Below are 18,208 nucleotides of genomic sequence, written 5' to 3' on the forward strand. Positions count from 1 at the left end.
GCCCATCACTCTCAACTCAAGCTACTGAGTCAGTTTGACTTATTGCAGACCATAGGCCTGGAAGGAAGAAGAGGTTTGGGGGAACATGTGGTTCTCCATCTGAATGCTCAGTTTAAATAAAAAAGGCAAGTCATTTATTGAACTGCAAGGGAAAAACAATCTAGTTTTTTTAATTTTATTTTTATTTTTTCCTAGCAACAAGGCAAGCAAAACCAATTATTACTAGTCTGAGTTGAATAAAATATCATTGTTAACAATAACAAAAGAATAACCCAGTTAAGAAATGGACACAGGACTTAAATAGACATTTTCTCCAAAGAAGATACAAATGGCCAATAAGCACATGAAAAGATGCTCAACATCACTAATCATTAGGGAAATGCAAATCAAAACCACTTCAGACCCATTAGAATGGCTTTTATTTAAAATAAATAAAAAGAAAAAGAAAGAAAAGAAAATAAGAAGTGTTGGTGAGGATGTGGAGAAATTGGAACCCTTGTGCATTGCTGGCAGGAATGCAAAATGGTGCAGCCACTGTGAAAAACAGTATGGCAGTTTCTCAAAAACTTGACAATCAAATTCCCATATGATCCAGCAATTCTACTTCTGGGTATATACCCAAAAGAATTGAAAGCAGGAAGGAACTCTAACAGATATTTGTACACTCAAGTTCATGATAGCAATATTCACGGTAGCCAAATGGTGCAAACAGCAGATGAATATGTAAGCAAAATGTAGTAATATGCATACAATGGAATATCATCTGGCCTTTATTTTTTACTTTTTTTTTTCCTGATACATCCTGGCAATCATCCAGCCTTTAAAAAGAAGGAAATTCTGGCACATATTACAATATGGATAAACCTTGAGGACATTATGCTAAGTAAAATAAGGCAGTCACAAAAGGACAAATGTTGTATGATTCCACTTACATGAAGAACTTAGAGTCGTCAAATTCATAAAGACAGAAAGTAGAGCAGGGGGTGCCAGGGGCTGCCCGAGGGGGAGGGGGAGTTAGTACTTACTGGGTGTGGAGTTTCAGTTTGGGAGGATGAGAAAGTTCTGGAGATGGATGGTGGTGATGGTTGCACAATAACACGAATGAGGCAAGGGCGGGGGCTCACACCTGTAATCCTAGCACTCTGGGAGGCCGAGGCGGGAGGATTGATTAAGCTCAGGAGTTCAAGAGGAGCCTGCGCAAGAGCAAGACCCCATCTCTACTTAAAAAAAACAAAATAGAAAAAATTAACCAGGCAACTAAAAAAAATAGAAAAATACGTGAATGCACTTAATGCCACTGAACGGTACACTTGAAATGGTTAAAATAGATTTCATGTTATATATATTTTACCACACAAAAAAATAAAATTAAAACTGATGATGCAGGAACTCATCGCTAGTCACTCATCCTGCTCTTTTCTTTCTCGAACGTCAGCGTGTGGAAGCGCTTCCTCGCATTGGCTTGCGACTTTGGTTTAGCTGGTCTTCCAGGTCAAAATCCCCCAGCTGCAGAATTCTTCTACCACGGGGGATTGCGGGAACATAATCCTCACAGTTGGAGAGGAAATATTTTCTGGAGGGAAGACAAGGGGAGCACTGACTGGGTTTGGGGAGGTGCTTTGATGGCGCCCACTGGGAGAAACTGTTTGTTAGACGTGGGAGGGAAAAGGGAGCAGAGAGATCGCTTCACCCATGGTCTTCACACCTCCTCGGACTCTGCGTCTCTCCTTGGCTCCCCAGTTCTGGGTAGCCACACCCCAGGTTGAAAGAGGAGGAAAGGAAAGTTCCATTCATTCCTCAGACCCCAGCCCTACCCCCGGTCCCCCAGTCCTACCAAGGATGTCAGGAGGACAGTCTCACCAGCAACCTACTGCTCACCTCTGCATGTGCGTATCTGACCCTGAACATCTCAAGTGTTCAGGTTACTGCCGCTCAGGCTGGGGACAGATGTGTTGGTGACAGTACCCCTCCATCATAATGTCCCCACCTCTTTGAGCCTCCCTGTCCCCTTCTCTCCTGCACCCCTGTTCTCTCTGACTACGTCTCTCCCCTCAGCCACCTTGGTTTACATTACGACCCACTCACTTCCACGTCTCCACCCACTTTGCTTCCATTTCAGTTGCTTCAATGCGGGGATGAGAGGACAGGATGCTCCCTTCCCCGGAGCTGCTGGGCCTTGGCTGGGTGTGTGCCCACCAGCCCCTGAGCTGTTGACTCAGTCTCGTGTGTTTGCTGGGAGAGGCTGTCTCATCTATTTCCTCTCCCGGATTCCTCCTTGGGGGCTGGGGGTGAGAGGCTGAGGATGGGGGGTGGCCAACACCCAGGGAAGCCTTCCAGTACACAAACCAGGTGCAGGAAAACCTCTTTTACCGGTGGCTGGGAAGTGGGGCCTCTTGGATTTGCCTGAATGCTCCCCTAAGAATCTCTTTTCTTATCCGACGATCTTCTAAAGTAGGTTTCGAGCTTACCTATGGCAGCTGGAGACTGCACTGTTAGCGAGTAAGGAAAATTAACCATCAGCTTTTTTACTCTGCCAGCGCTCGGCCAGGAACTACTGCTACTAATGAGGATGATGCAAAGAGCTCCCCAGGACCCAAGGAAGCTGCCCAGAAGTTTCCTAAACAGGCCGCCTGTGCAGCTCTGCAGTGGAGAACACCCTGCAGGAAGAGGAACGGGCTGTGCTGAGGTGCCTGCTCTAAGGACGCCCCTGGACAAGCCGGGGTGCTTGTGGTTTGCTCCCGCTACTTCACCAAGGTCTGTTGTGCATCACACTGGGGACTCCCGGCTCTATCTTCTCCAGGGAAGAAGCTGAGAAGCAGCAGCCGTGGCTGCCTCCCAGTGGCCCCGGCTAAAACCTCCGCCCGAGGTGCCCACAGCGGGTCTCAGCGGCAGCAACAGAGACAGGCTCAGGCTTCCCCAAGGCTGGTGACTCAGCGGAGGAGGTTAGGGTGGGACTAGGGGGCCTGGGGGCCACCGCTGGTGACAACAGATTCCAGGAGCTTTTGTGCAGAAGACAGGAAGCTGAGTCCCGAGAACAAGCCCAGCAGCAGAACTGCGACCTAATGAACTTATAGTAATTCCATTTATGTCACTGAATCCTCCTGCACGTTTAGAAAAATAAATCCCCTGCTTCATGCTCCCTAAACGTGCAGCCTGAACCAAGTTCTCAATTCCATAGCCGAGTGACCCTCTTTTCCTTTCCTGCTACCCACTCCCGCCCGAAGCCCCAGCAATTACGCAGGAACATCCATAGTGACGTGGGTGGAGATTTTCCTTTATTCATTTTTATTTTGGAGAGAGGGGACTAGAGCAAAAAGATGATGCCAACAGCCCAGGCACTGGAATGACCCCTGCACGTGCAGACACGTGGATGCTCACTCTGGACTAGTGACTGACAAGTGAACGTGCCCCGTGGAGAGAAAGTCCCTGCAGCTGCAACCCCCTCCCCCATTTTTAGTAGTTTCAAGACCCACACCCACACTCCCCCCAGGGTCGCCTTGTCATTCTCAGTAAGTGCATCTCCTAAGCAAATTGGGCTTCTACTCCTGGGGGCTCAGAGCCCTACCTGCCGAAATAAATATGTGTCCCCACCCCCAGAGATGAAGGGAAAGCGACACGTGATGCCGGAACACAGAGAGACGCTTCGTTTTTCATCATCCACCGGCTTGGGAGAGAGACTGCCTTCCATCATACCAATGAGACAGGAAGGAGCCTCGCCACTTCTCCCACCTCCCCGGGCCTTGTGCAATGTGGCCCTGCCTGATTTAAACGAACCCAGCCAGGAGCCTTCCATCTCTTCCCTTGGAAAAAGCCATTTGGGAGCTAACAGACACAGGACTCAACTGAACATTCAAGCCAAAATGTTCTTCTTACTCAGTTTCTGTTCTCACCAAAGGCCTCATCCTGCTTCTCCAAGGGGATTTCTGAAGTCTGAAGCTCCCAAACCTGGCTCCAAGCCTCCCCAGCAATTCGTGGGCCCCATGAAATGTATTTATTTGGTTGCAACAACCCCTCACTACCCAGTCTCCCCACATCCCCCCAGAGCAGTCTTGGGGTTTTTCTCAGCATCTCTCCCCGTGGTTTGCTGGGGTGTCCTGACTTCGAGGTGTCCAGGGTGGCAGGGGAAGTGTCAGGTGCCTTTGCTTTCTGTCCTCTCCTCCTCAGCTGTCTGAGCGTTGCTGACAGTGCAAAGCTGCCCCTGGGCTGCAGGCTTCACTGACAAGACCAAGCGTTTGCGGAACGTCTCGCAGAGCACGATATACACGAAAGGGTTGAGGCAGCTGTTGGCGTAGCCCAGGCTGATGGCCGCATTGTACAGGTAGACGAAGGTGAGGGTTGGGCGGCTGATGGACAGCTGGGTCAGCTGGAGCACGTAGTAGGGTGCCCAGCACACGAAGAAGACCAGGCAGATGGCGATGGCCGTGCGGGTCACCTTCTTTGTCCGCAGCCGGATGCTGCGTTGGGAGGCAGGGGCCACCGAGGATGTCATGCGCTGCAGGATCCTCACGTAGGCGGCCGTGATGACCACGAAGGGCAGGGCAAAGGCCAGGAAAAACTGGTACAAGGTGAACCAGTAGAGATCAGTGTCCGGGTTGGGCAGGCGGATGCCGCAGCCCACCTTACCCCCGGGGAAGGGGATGAGCCTGGCATAGAGCCACACGGGAGTGATGCTGATGAAGGAGAGGGCCCACAGGAGGCAGATCACCAGGGTGGCCACAGAGGGCTTCCGGAACTTGGTGGAGGAGATGGGGTGGACTGTGGCCAGGTAGCGGTCGATGGCCATGGCGGTGAGGATGTAGGTGCTGGTGAACTGACTGTTGGCATCCATGGCAGTGATGAGGGTGCACATGGTCTCCCCAAAGTGCCAGACACCATTGCCCATGAGCTGGTGGATCATGAAGGGCATGCCCAGGAGAAAGAGGAGATCCACCACCGAGAGGTTGATGATGAAGATGTCGGGGACGTTGCTGCACCAGCGCAGCTTGGACTTCTTCACCACCGCGAAGATGACCGTGGAGTTCCCGATGATGCCCAGAAGGCAGATGGTACCGAACACCGAGGGCATGATGATGTTGATGTAGGAGACACTCCCTGTGCGAGGAGGCGACCCTGGGGACAGAGGGAGCACATGCCGACCATTTGACATGAGCTCCGCTCTTAGGGCTGACGTCCTGCTGTCGTGCTCAGCCTCTGGCTACCCTCTTGCTTACCTTTCAGCCCCCAGTTTCAGCTCAGGGCCCACCGTTCATCTGAATCCTCTCCTGCCATTCTCCCTCCCCACACTGTTGCTAATCCTGTCCCCTTGCCCTGCCCCACTGGTTTCCTGGGGAATTCTACCAGATTCTGTGCAGCCACCTGTGGTTGAAGGACCCAACCCCTTGCCTCCTGCCGGGGAGCCAAGAGCCACAGCTGCCAGAGAATTACTCTGTGCATCCCTGGGCTTCACCAGGAAACCTCGTCTAAATAGTCAGGAGGACATGAAAGTGTGTGTGTGTGTGTGTGTGTGTGTGTGTGTGTATGTGTGTGTCCTCTTCCTATTCACAGCCCTGCTCATTTCATTTTAGAGATCGCTGGCTGGACACTGTATACTGAGTCCTGGGCCTCTCTGTGGGCGACTGTCTTACAGACGCAAAACCGGCTGTGCCTGGGTCACGACAGCCCCCTCCCCGCTCCAGGCTTCCTTCGCCCAGGGATTTCCTTGGTCGGTGTCTTCTGAGCCTGGGCTTCCTGAGTGGAGCAGGGATGAGTGTGTGGCAGCTCGGCAGCCTGAGAATTTTCTCACACAAACCTTTCCTCTTTGCCTTCCTTCCCTTCGCCTTCAAAGCTAGAATCCCAGAGCTTCGCAGCCCTGGAAATGTCAGGAAGCTTAATTCACCAGAAAAGTTAATCCCCTCATGGCTCAGTGAAGCCTTCCCTTCCCACAGCTTCTCCCAGGGGGCGGCGGGGATGTCTCAGACCCCATCGCTGAAGCGGGAGTAAGAAGCCAAGGGCAGCAGCGAGTGAGCCTCACCGTCTCCCACACACCACCCCCCAGCTTCTCTTGCTTGCTTTTCCAGCCTGGAATTTTTTCTGCAAAGCATATTTGGAACTCATCAGCGAGCCTTCCTCTGCCTCCCTCACGGCTGGCCACCATTCCTTGCCTCTTCTGAATGTGCCTTTGCCCTCTCCTCTGCTCCCGGCCGCCCCTGCCTGCTTCTCCCCCTCCCCACTGGGCAAAGCGGACTGCAGATCTTGTCCCCAAGAACTGTAATAAAGTTTTCCAAGCAGTTTGGCTCAGGGGTGAAAGCTTCCCATTTGCCACCCCCAGCCCAGAGGAGGGAGGACTGCCCCCAACTCAACTCACCCGCCGAGGTGAGGTTATCCCGGCCATCAGAGGTGTTGCTGGCATTGGGGCCGGTGGGCAGCAACGAGGCTTCCAGGTCCATCCAGCTGGTGCTGGTCGCTGGTCGCCTGCTGAGTTGAGCTCCCGGCCACCCACGCAGGCTGCGGCAGCCTCTGGCACCCGCCTTGTCCCGGAGCACGAGCTGCAGTCCTGCAGTCCGGAAGGGGGTCTTCCTCGGCAGCCTGACAGCCTCTGCCGCCTCCAAGCCCAAGTGCCCTCCCCACTCCCTCCTTCCCGGCTCCCACTGACATCACCTAGACACATTAACAGTCGCAGGCAGATGCACATTAACCTCTTCAGTCCCGAGCTGGGCTACGGCTCCCACTTCTGACTGCCTGCAGAGCCCAGGGACCCTGGGGAAGGTGGGAGGGGCCCAGCTCAGGCAGCCCCATATGGGAGGGGACCTCCTTCCTACTGGCACTTGGGGCTGTCTCATGAGCTCACAGGGAGTGCTGCTTGCCTTGCGTGAGGATCAAGGTCTCTGCAAAGGCAAAAGGGTAAAGCAAATGGGTCGCCTCCCTTTGGAGGAGACAACAAGGCTGGCCTATCTCCTAACCCCAGGTATGGGTGGCTGGGCCATGTGGCAGGGGTGGGGCGGGGGACCGTTCACAGAGCTTGGGAATCAAAGGCTTGGACTGCAGCCTGCCTGCCCCCAATCCACGCTCGAGGCCACCCTCAGCCCCTTTCCTGTCCCCTGATGGATCCCAATCATCTCCCTGGCCAGACCGCCAGCATCCTTCAGAAGCTGAGCCCTTGTCTGGCGCTCAGAGGTGACCCAGGTCACTCATGCTGGCAATGGCCAGGACCTCAGGGACCAGAAGGGGACAAATTCCCATCTGCTCAAGATCAGCCTGGACAAGGCTTACAAAAGTTTATTTTTCTAGATGCTCTGAGGTCCTTGAGGTTTTACCTGGGACTCTTTGAGACAAATATCGGAGCACGAGCTCCCAAAGAGATCATTGCAGAGAAACAGCCTCAGAGTGCAAAGGCATTGAGCTAATTCTCCGCAGAGGCGTCCTGCTGCCGCCAAGAGCTGCCACCATCCCCTAGCCAGACTCAGGAGTCAGGGGCCCAGGGGGTTCACAGTCTGATCCCCACATAGCTCTTGTCTTGTCTTCTTGCTTGCTTCATCCAGCAAATACTTGTCGCTTACTTACTACTTGCCAAGCACTGTTCTAGGTTCTGCGGTGAAAAAAACAATAGAGTCCCTGTCCTCATGGAAATTATATCCAAGTTAGGAAGACACGGAAAATATACCAAAAAAGGATGATTTATGATCTTGGTGATTGCTGTGAAAAACTTAAAGCAGGACAAGGGCGGGGACAGAGAATAGCGGGTGAGGTGGAGGTGGTTATTTTACACAGGATGGGTCATCAAGGAAGGCCACTTTGGAAAGTCTTGGAGAAAAGTCCTGAAGAGAGTGAGGAAGCATGCTTCCAGTGAGGAAAGCATTCCAGGCCGTGGAATTAGCAGCGCAAAGGCCCTGAGGCAGGCATGTGCGGGGCGTCTATCGCAGATGACATCAGAGAGGCAACAGCGGGAAGGCGGGTTCTGTCAGGGCTTGTCAGCCATTGTGAGGACTTTGGCTTTTCCTTTAGGGGCAATGGTGGTCACCAGAGGGATTTCAGCTGAAAAGAGACATGATCAGGCATGTTTCAAAAAGATGAGCCTGCTGCCAGGTACCAAGGGAAGCAAGCTGAGAAGGTGTTTTAGCTTGAATTCCCTTGAAGGCAGAGCCTGAGAGGACTCACGTGCACATGGTTTAAGAGAAGATCAGAGGAACAGGCGTGAGGGAGGGGAAACAGTGGGACGGGAAAGGAGAAAAAGCCAATTTCAGGGTGTGTGGTCAGTGTTGTTACTGTGGGCAGTAGGGCCTTGAGTTCACCGGGGCCTTGAAAAGTGCACGGACTGTCTTCCCGGACTGTTGCCTGAAGGATGAAAGGTAGGAACGGTTGTCCACTGCCCCTGTCCTGTACTGGTTGAGGGTTGGCCCTGGGGTGTTAACGTTGCACTTCTGGGCATGTGAGCAGAGCAGGCTTCTGTAGCGTCCAGCTTCTGTGGGGCAGAAAGCAAAAACATGTGCAGCTCGTACTTAAGGCAAGAGACGGTCAGCACAAGGTGGATCTGAGCTCACCTGGAACCACTCACCATGGCTGAGGCTAGAATCAGAGGTGGGTGGAGGGAATGCGGTGCAAGGCTCCGGAAGTGTCTCATACAGACCACCCCTCTCACTGCTCAGATTCACTCGTGCCTCACTCCGTCTCCAATCTGTCGCTGAGTGTTCTAGGGTAGCTGGCTGCAGTCTCTACAAGACTGAAATGCATGAACAGTAGTGGAACAAGCTGCAGCCGGTTCCAAGGCCATCATTGATATCCATCATCTCCCTTTTCCTCCATTGCATTCTAGATTTCTCTTACCTTCAGATGGTGCTTTAGCTGGTCTGGGGTGATTGCTTAGTGCAATAATCCAAACCTGAGGGGTCTGAGTTCTCAGTTGCCACAATTGCCTGTCAACCTCCATCACTGGGCATGGAAGCACCAAGAGACATCCCTGAACTCCCCAGACGTATTCCTCCTTGCTCCCATGTGTAGTGGCATCCCCAGCTCTTCATGCTGATCACAGCTGATCATCCCTACAGTATCGTTACTCCATGCTTGGCCTCTTGGACCACTAGCATGACAAGCCCAAAACAAAACCAGGTAAGAGTTTAGCTCCAGGTTCAGTGGAATCCTTACTGAGCCTCCTGGAGGAGCCCCGTCCTCCCTGAGGGCCCCGGAGCACTGCGTTCCTTACTGCATTAGTGAAGGGGGTGCCCTCTGGTCTTCCCTGGAGAACTTAGCTGTGGGTTCTCCAGTCTCACATAATAAATCCCATTCTAACATCCCCACTTCCCTGAGTCTTCTAACGTCTTTCTAGAAGTGGGGCATGGGAATGTATTGTTTAATGGGTACCGAGTTTCTGTTTGGGATGACAGAGAAGTTCTAGAAATGGACAGTGGTGACGGTTGCACAACATTGTGAATGTACTTAATGACACTGAATTGGACACTTAAAAGTAGTTAGAATAGTAAATTTGATGTCATGTTCATTTTACCAGAATGTATAAAACGAAGTGGTAAATTTTATGTGTATTTACCGCCAAAAAAAAACCCCAAACTCTGCTAAGGTGGTCCCGGCATCCCCATCTTATTTTTGCAGACCATTTTGTGGAGCTCTCCCAGAAGCATGTTCTGACTGGCTCCAGGTCTCCTGGCCAGGATGTTGTGTCCCATGTTCCGGGAGAGTGCTCCCCTGTCGAGAAACTACCCCCTTTCGACCCTGTATTTGCACCATGGTCTAGCACCCTCAAGATCCACTCTCACACATGTCCCTTTTATTCCTTCCAGTCTGTATTAGCCGGGTCCTGCTGAGTGAACTATTTTCTCCAAAAGCGGGGACTGTATTTCCCACCTCAGGCTACACAGAGACCTGACCCCAGTTATTGGGTCAGAAGCAATGAGAGGAGATGAGGACAAATATCCTCTGGCGAGGTGTACATCTCAGCCGAATCCTAGCTTGATTTCCAGCCAAGGGCAGGCTGCTCTCCTCTAGCCAGGGGGAGAGGGTTGCTTCTCCTGGTTTAGAATGTTCATAGGGTTCAGAAGAATCTGGGGGTTCAATGGCTCCCAGGTTTTTGGCCCGGGTAACTGGAAGAATGGAGTTGTCATTTACTTAGGGAAGTCTGTGGGAGGAGCAGACATGGAGGAGAAATTAGGAGTTATGTTTTGGACATGGTACATTTGAGATGCCTATTAATATCTGAGTAGAAGTGGTGGGTGTTGGATGTTAGCGTCAGAAGTTCAGCCAGGTATGGTGGCTCACTCCTGTAATCCTAGCACTCTGGGAGGCCAAGGCAGGAGGATCCCTTGAGCTCAGGAGTTTGAGACCAGCCTGAGCAAGAGGGAGACCCTGTCTCTACTAAAAATAGAAAAATTAGCTGGGTGTTATGAAGAGTGCCTGTTGTCCCAGCTACTTGGGGGGCTGAGGCAGGAGGATCCTTGAGCCCAGGAATTTGAGGTTGCTCTGAGCAATGATGATGCGCCACTGCACCCTACCCAGGATGACAGAGCAAGGCTCGGTCTCAAAAAAAAAAAAAGAGGGCCAGGCGCGGTGGCTCACGCCTGTAATCCTAGCTCTCTGGGAGGCCAAGGCGGGTGGATTGTTTGAGCTCAGGAGTTTGAGACCAGCCTGAGCAAGAGCGAGACCCCATCTCTACCAAAAATAGAAAGAAATTAATTGGACAGCTAAAAATATATAGAAAAAATTAGGCGGGCATGGTGGCGCATGCCTGTAGTCCCAGCTACTTGGAAGGCTGAGGCAGAAGGATTGCTTGAGCCCAGGAGTTTGAGGTTGCTGTGAGCTAGGCTGACGCCACAGCACTCACTCTAGCCAGGGCAACAAAGTGAGACTCTGTCTCAAAAAAAAAAAAAAAAAAGAGTCAGAAGTTCAAAGGAGGTGGGGGTGGGGTGGGGGGAGAAGTTCAAGGGAGGTGCTTGGAGATATAAATTTAAATTGACGAGACTGGATGAGTTTACCTAGGAAGTGAGTGTGAATGGAGATGAGTTGTGAGGACTGAGCTCTTGGGCATTCCAAAGTTTACAGTTTGAGAAAATGAGCCTCACTGTCCACTATCTCCTCCTCTTCCACGTGCCGTAGTCTCCTCCCATCTCCATCCATTCATCCATTGGACAAATCATCATGGAGCCGTGGAGCACTTACTATGTACCAGGCGCTATGCTAGGCTTCGTGGATACAGTGAAGAAAAACAAGCAAGTGCCCAGTATTAAGGAGCTTAAACTAAGGTGGGGAGAGACAGATAATAATAAGCAAGCTAATAAGTAGACAAGGTATCCTATTTGGGGTTCGAATCCAGACAAGTCCATGTAACTTAATCGCAAAAGGGTTTAGGTGCTTACAAAATCATGGTTCTGGAATTAGGCCACCCTGCCTTCATCTGCACTAGCAAAATGACTAAGCCCAGTTGGAGGAACTTAAGCCAGGACCGAGCAGCAAGGATAGCAAGGAAGGGTAGGCTTTAGCCTTCTGGCCTTTGCATGCTAGGAGGGGGCTGGAGAGGAGTGAATACTGAGCAAGTCAATCTACAATGCCACCAAAGAAATGAATGGGGTGATAGGAGTGACTCAGGGTGAAAGGGTCCTTTAGAGAGGGGAGTTAGGATGTCCTCTTCAAAGAGGTGTTCAGATAGCATCTTCAATGTATATTCCACTACAAAAGATTAATTTAAACCAGTCAGTTAACAGCAATCCCATTCCCCTTGCTAGTGCCTGTTTTAGGGATGGGCACATCTACTGGACAACCATGTGTATCTCTTTAGATCCTCTTTGCCCGTATTCCATTCATTGGGTGCACATGGTGACCTACTCTGCATAGCCCCCAACCAAGCACAGGAACAGGTGCACGTACAGGCATGACCTCACGGTGCTGTGTCTCAGACCTGCACTGTGTGCCTTTCACCCTCTGTCCTGGAGCTTCTATGTTGCTGCCCCAACTTAGAATGTGGGAACCTGCGAAATGCCCATGCACGAGCAACCCAGAAAGGCAGGGAGCGTTAATGCTCCTTAGGGCAAAACTTTGATGGATGAGGGGAGGAGGGGCGAAAGCCATGGAGAGATGCTTTCCCCTTGATCTCCCAGGACACATGGTCCTGAGACACATTTCACATGGCTTCTCAGCAGTCCTGTAGGACTCCTCGCACCCTCTCATCTCTGCCTGTTGATGCTGTCCTTAAGGGTGGGCCCCCTGGGGCCCAGAGCAGGGTGGATAAGGGTGGAAAGTGGATTTGAAGGGGCAAATGGAAAATCAGCACACTGATATGGGAGGAGGCATTCAAGTTGACACCATTTTGTCTTTTTATTTTTTTATTTCAGCATATTACAGTGGTACAAATGTTTAGGTTACATATATTGCCCTTGCCCCACCTGAGTCAGAGAGCTTCAAGCATGTCCATCCCCCAGACGGTGCTCACCGCACCCATTAGGTGTGTGTATACTCTTCCCCTCCTCCCCCCTCCCTTCTGCCCGACACCCGATGAATGTTATTGTTACATGTGCACTTAAGTGCTGATCAGTTAATACCAATTTGATGGTGAGTACATGTGGTGCTTGTTTTTCCATTCTTGGGATACTTCACCTAGTTGAATGGGTTCGAGCTCTATCCAGGAGAATACAAGAGGTGCTATATCACCATTGTTTTTTGTGGCTGAGTAGAACTCCATGGTATACATATACCACATTTTGTTAATCCACTCATGTACTGATGGGCACTTGGGTTGTTTCCACATCTTTGCAATTGTGAATTGTGCTGCTATGAAAATTCTAGTGCAGATGTCTTTTTCATAGAATGTCTTTTGTTCTTTTGGGTAGATGCCCAGTAATGGGATTGCTGGATCAAATGGTAGTTCTACTTGTATCTCTTTGAGGTATCTCCGTTGCACTAGTTTGCAGTCCCACCAACAGTGTATGAGTGTTCCTGTCTCTCCACATCCACGCCAACATTTACTGTTTTGGGACTTTTTGATAAAGGCCATTCTCACTGGAGATAAGCTATATCTCATTGTGGTTTTGATTTGCATTTCCCTGACAATTAGTGATATCGAGCATTTTTTCATATGTTTGTTAGCCATTAATCTATCTTCTTTTGAGAAGTTTCTGTTCATTTCCTTTGCCCACTTTTTGATAGGGTCGTTTGATTTTTTCTTGCTGATTTTTCTGAGTTCTATATAAAGTCTAATTATCAGCTCTTTATCGGATACGTAACGTGAATATTTTCTCCCATTTTGTAGGTTATCTGTTTGCTCTCGTGATAGTTTCCTTGGCTGTGCAGAAGCTTTTTAATTTGATCAGGTCCTATTTATTTATTTTTGTTCTTGCTGTGATTACCTTTGGGGTCTTCTTCATAAATTCTTTGCCTAGGCCAATGTCTATAAGAGTTTTTCCAACATTTTCTTCTAGAATTCTTATAGTTCCACACCTTAGGTTTAAGTCTGTTATTTACCGTGAGTTGATTTTTGGAGTTGACACCATTTTGTTATTAATCCTTGAAACAGCTTGGTATTTTATTATTCTCTGTTGACCTAAAGGGGAAAACTGAGGCAAATTAGTATAGGGAGTTCATTTGGGCCAAGGATGAGGACTGCAGCCGGGGAAACACCCGGAGTGCTCCAGAGAGCAAAGGAGAGGCTTGAGTTTTTAAAGGAAAAACGTGGTGGCCTTTGCTTCTAGTCCCATCAGCTCGAGAGACTAAGGCAGGAGGATCCCCAGAGCCCAGGAGTTCAAGACCAGCCTGGGCAACACAGTGAAACACGGAAAAGAAGGATGAATCAGGAGAGGGGGTGATTACAAAAGTTATTTTTCAGGAATTCTCATTGGTTTAAAGAAGTAACATTGACTACCGATTGACTATACACCGTGGTGTGCAGTGTACGGCATCGTTAGGTTACTCAGCTCAAAGGGGAGCGAGATGTGAACGCTGACAGTCTAAAGGGGCTCGCATTCCCCAGATAAAATGTTTTTTTCTTTCTCACCTATTTGACGGTTGAAGGAGTACCACAGGCTGGGTTTTCCAGGAGCAGACGCTGGGCTGGAGAGAGGCGTGCCAAACGTGTATGTGGGGTGAGCCCTGGACAAGGAGGAAGCGAAGCACCTCGGGGTGGGGGCTGCAGGCTGTGATGCAGGCCCGGCAAGGCCTCTGCCCGCGCAGCGAGACTCCGGAGCAAAGCAGGCTAATGTTAGGTGGAAATGGCTGGGCCCTCGTCCCACGGCCCTGCCTAGTTGGCGGCTGGGAACCGCCCCAAGAAGAGTGTGATCCCAGCTCAAAAGCTGAGGCAAGATTCCTCCAAAAGCTAAAAATAGAATTACCATTTTATCCAGCAATCTCACTTCTGAGTGTATACCAAAGGGAATGAAATCGGTACCTCGAAGCAATATCTGTACTCCCCGTTATTACTCACGCTAGTCAAGTGACGGAATCGACTCGAGTGCCTGTATTAGTCAGAGCTCTCAAGAGGGACGGAGCCACTAGGACATAGATGAAAGGGGATTTATTAGGGGAATTGGGTCACATGAGCACAGGGGCAAAGCCCACCGTAGACTGCCTGCGAGCTGGAGAACCAGAGAAGTCGGTAGACAGGCTCAGCCCAAGCCCGAAAGACTCAGAACCGGGGAAGCTGCCGGTGCAGCCCCAGCCTGAGGCCGAAGGCGGCCACTAGTGCGAGTCCCGGGTTACGAAAGCCAAAGAACCTGGGGTCTGGAGTCCAAGGGCAGGAGGAGAAAAGGCGTCCCGCTCCAGAAGGGAGAGAGAGAGAGAGAACGCTGAGTACCCCCTTCTTCTGCCGGCTTTGCCCTCGCAGGGCCCCCCAGCAGGTTGGATGGTGCCCACCCACAGTGAAGGCGGCTCTTCCTCTCTCAGTCCACTAACTCACACTTCAGTCTTCTCTGGGAACACCTCACAGCCACACCCAGGAAAAATGCCACACCAGCCATCCAGGCATCTTCAGTCCAGTCAAGTTGACGCCTGACATTAACCCTCACCCGTCCACCCCTTCTCAACTTGGCACCCACACACGTCTCCTTAAACCATATTTAATCTCCGAGTAAAGACAATGACAAGGTCATAATCCCACCTAACATGACACAAATACCAGTACCCTGAGCACAATCGAAAACAGGCTGATCCCAGCCCCAGGAGAGGAGGTGGAGGTCTTGAGTGATGTTTATTGTCTTCTTCTGATTATTCTGTAAATTAAATAATGTGATGTAAATTTCACAAGTCTTAAATGCTGATACAAAGTCAGTAAATCTTACGTTATAAGATAAACGAGAAAAAGAGGAAAGAAAACAAAGGTATTTGCATAACGTGTGTATACATGCACCTCAGCTGGTCATGATTCTTTAGCAGGGGTGGGGAGTGTGACCCAAACCTTCATTCCTGAAGGGTCTAGGCTGTTGGTAGTCCCGCCTGGATTGGGTTGTTGTAGTGTCCCCCTCACCTTAATTACAGGGCATGGGAAAACTAAGAGACACCCTGAGGAATCTCCCATATTCCAGGCATGGTCTTCTTTACCTCCATTGTGGAGTAGCAGTCCAATTTCCCCTTGGCAGTCTGGATCAATCACCCCAGCCAGCACAGTAATGCCCTTCTTAGCCCGTTGACTCAGAGGCATGACCAGCCCGAAGTAACTGGGTGGCAGTCTTAATTTCCAGTTCAGTGGAGTCATTGTCGTGTCTCCTGGTAGATGCATTCCTCCCTCTGAAACTAAGACCTCAAGACCAGCAGGACATAATGCACAGGGGAACAAGAAGCAAAAATTTCGCTAGTGGGTCACTAGGGGTGATGGGGAATGGTGCCACTCCCATTTCTACCCCTCGATTCCTGGACCTGTGAATCCTGGCTATGGGAAAAAACAGTACCATACATTGGATGCGGAGTCAAAGTATGTGTAGCCTTCTGGAGAACTTCGTCCTAGTCCTGCAAAGTATTGTCATCTAGTTGGTGCAGTAACTGCAGCTTTAAAAGGCCATTCCACCATTCTATCAAGCCAGCTGCTCCAGGGTGATGGAGGACACGGTAAGACCAATGAACTCCATGAGCACGGGCCCGTTGCTGCACTTCGTTGGCTGTGAAGTGAGTTCCCTCGTCAGAAGCAATGCTGTCTGGAATACCATGACAGAGGACAAGGCATTCTGTAAGTCCAAGGATGGTACTTTTGGCAGAAGCATTGTGTGCAGGGAAGGCAAATCCATATCCAGAATGGTAAGGACAATACGCTGCCCCTTCCATGATTGGAGTGGTCCTGTGTAATCAACCTGTCGCAAGGTAGCTGTCTGATCACCCCAGGGAACGGGGCCACATCAGGGCTCAGTGTTCGTCTCTGCTGCTGGCAGATTGGGCACTCAGTGGAGGCTGTAGCCAGGTTAGCCTTGATGAGTAGAATTCCACGTTGCTGAGCACATGCATAAGCCCCATCCCTGCCACCCTGGCCACTTTGTTCATGAGCTCGCCAGGGGATGGCTGGGGTGCTGGGGAAAGAGGCTGGCTGGTATCCATAGAGCTGGTCGTCCTATCCACTTGATTTTTAAAATCCTCCTCTTCTGTGGGCACCCTTTAGTGGGCATTCATGTGGAACACAAACATCTTCACATCTTTTGCCCACTCAGAGAGACCTATCCACATACGTCTTCCCCAAGTTTCTTTGTCACCAATTTTCCAGTCCTGCTACTTCCAGGTTCCTAATCATCCAGTCAAACCATTGGCGACAGCCCATGAATCAGTATATAATTGCACGTCTGGCCATTTCTCCTTCCAAGCAAAGTGCCAGCCTCGTGGGAAGCTCCAGAGCAAAGCAGTCTAATGTTAGGTGGAAATGGCTGGGCCCTTGTCTCACGGCCCTGCCTAGTCAGTGGCTGGGAACCACTCCAACAAGAGTGTGATCCCAGCTCAAAGCTGAGGCAAGTTTCCTCCAAAAAGTAAAAATAGAATCACCATCTTATCCAGCAATCTCACTTCTGAGCATATATCCAAAGGGAATGAAATCGGTATCTCAAAGAGATATCTGTACTCCTGTGTGTATTGCAGCATTATTCACAATGGCCAAGTTATGGAATCAATGTGAGTGTCCATCAGCGGATGAATCAATAAAGAAAACATGGAATATATACAGAAGGGAATGCTATTCAGCCTTGAAACGGAGGGAAATTTTGTCAATTGCAGCAACCTGGATGAACCTGGAGGGCATTATGCTACGTGAGATAAGCGCGCACAGAAAGACAGATACCACATCTTCTCACTCATATGTGGGATCTAAAACAATCAAATTTACAGCAACAGAGAGTAGAAAGGTGGTTGCCAGAGGCTGGGGTGGGGAGAATGGGGAAATGTTGGACAAAGGGTACAGTGTTTTGGTTAGACAGGAGGAATAAATGGTAAGTATTTGAAGTGATAGATACGTTCATCAGCTTGATTAAATCACTCCACATGGTATGATAGAACATCGCTTTGTATTCCATAAGTGTATACAGTTATAATTTGTCGATATTTGATTTTAAAAAAAGCCGAGGCAGACCCTGAAAGAACTGGGATTGTCAGCTTAACCACACTCCTTGCAGCTGGGCAGCAAGCCCTTTCTCAAAGAGGAATCTGAGCGGCACGGTTGCCATGTCAGCTGCAGGGAGGCTCGGATAAATTATTTGCAACCTGGTCTAACTCCAAAGTTAGCAGCTCTTCCCACCCACTTGGAAGGCTTGAACAGGACTATAAGAGGCAGTGGGAAGGCGCTGGAGGCGGAATGCAAGTATGGGAGAGGGAGGCTTCACGATACTGCCAGTGTGCAGGGAGGAGCTCTGCAAGGCCACTCTTGCCTCCCGGCTTCGTCCCTGCTACTGTGTGGGGGAACCAGGGCTGCCAGCTCTTGTTCCACTTTCTTCATCTACACAAAGGGCCAATGACACACCTAAAAGTTTTGGGTGATCGTGCAAAGACTTTAGGTAACAGGATATTCCTGGCTTTGCACACAGCCATTGGGGTACAGCGTGGAGCATCCTCCTCACTGAGCATGGCACAAGCAAGATAGCCCAGGCTGTTTCCGCAGGCCAGGTGCTTGGAATTTCACACAACCCCTGGACAAAGCCACCGTTACCTGCAAACTCCTGAGAACAGAACTTTCAGGCTGGGCATGGTGGCTCACGCCTGTAATCCTAGCACTCTGGGAGGCTGAGGCAGGAGGATCGCTTGAGGTCAGGCGTCCGAGACCAGCCTGAGCAAGAGTGAGATC

At 50.4% G+C, this 18,208-nt stretch overlaps 1 protein-coding gene and 1 pseudogene across 1 annotated transcript; one reads left to right on the top strand and one right to left on the bottom strand.

The window, feature by feature from the left end:
- Positions 1–3,640: 3,640 nt before the first annotated feature.
- Positions 3,641–7,089, bottom strand: MCHR1 (melanin-concentrating hormone receptor 1). Its single transcript, XM_012638016.1, is given in 3 exon segments — positions 3,641–5,109; positions 6,344–6,450; positions 6,452–7,089. Coding segments are annotated over 3 exon segments (1,269 nt in total). The 5' UTR covers positions 6,634–7,089; the 3' UTR covers positions 3,641–4,129.
- The window catches only part of LOC105805157, a 26,418-nt pseudogene continuing 15,289 nt past the window's right edge, over positions 7,080–18,208 (top strand).

The sequence above is a fragment of the Propithecus coquereli genome, unplaced genomic scaffold (genome assembly GCF_000956105.1).
Source record: "Propithecus coquereli isolate 6110/MARCELLA unplaced genomic scaffold, Pcoq_1.0 Scaffold126, whole genome shotgun sequence".
In the NCBI taxonomy this organism is placed as follows: Eukaryota; Metazoa; Chordata; class Mammalia; order Primates; family Indriidae; genus Propithecus; species Propithecus coquereli.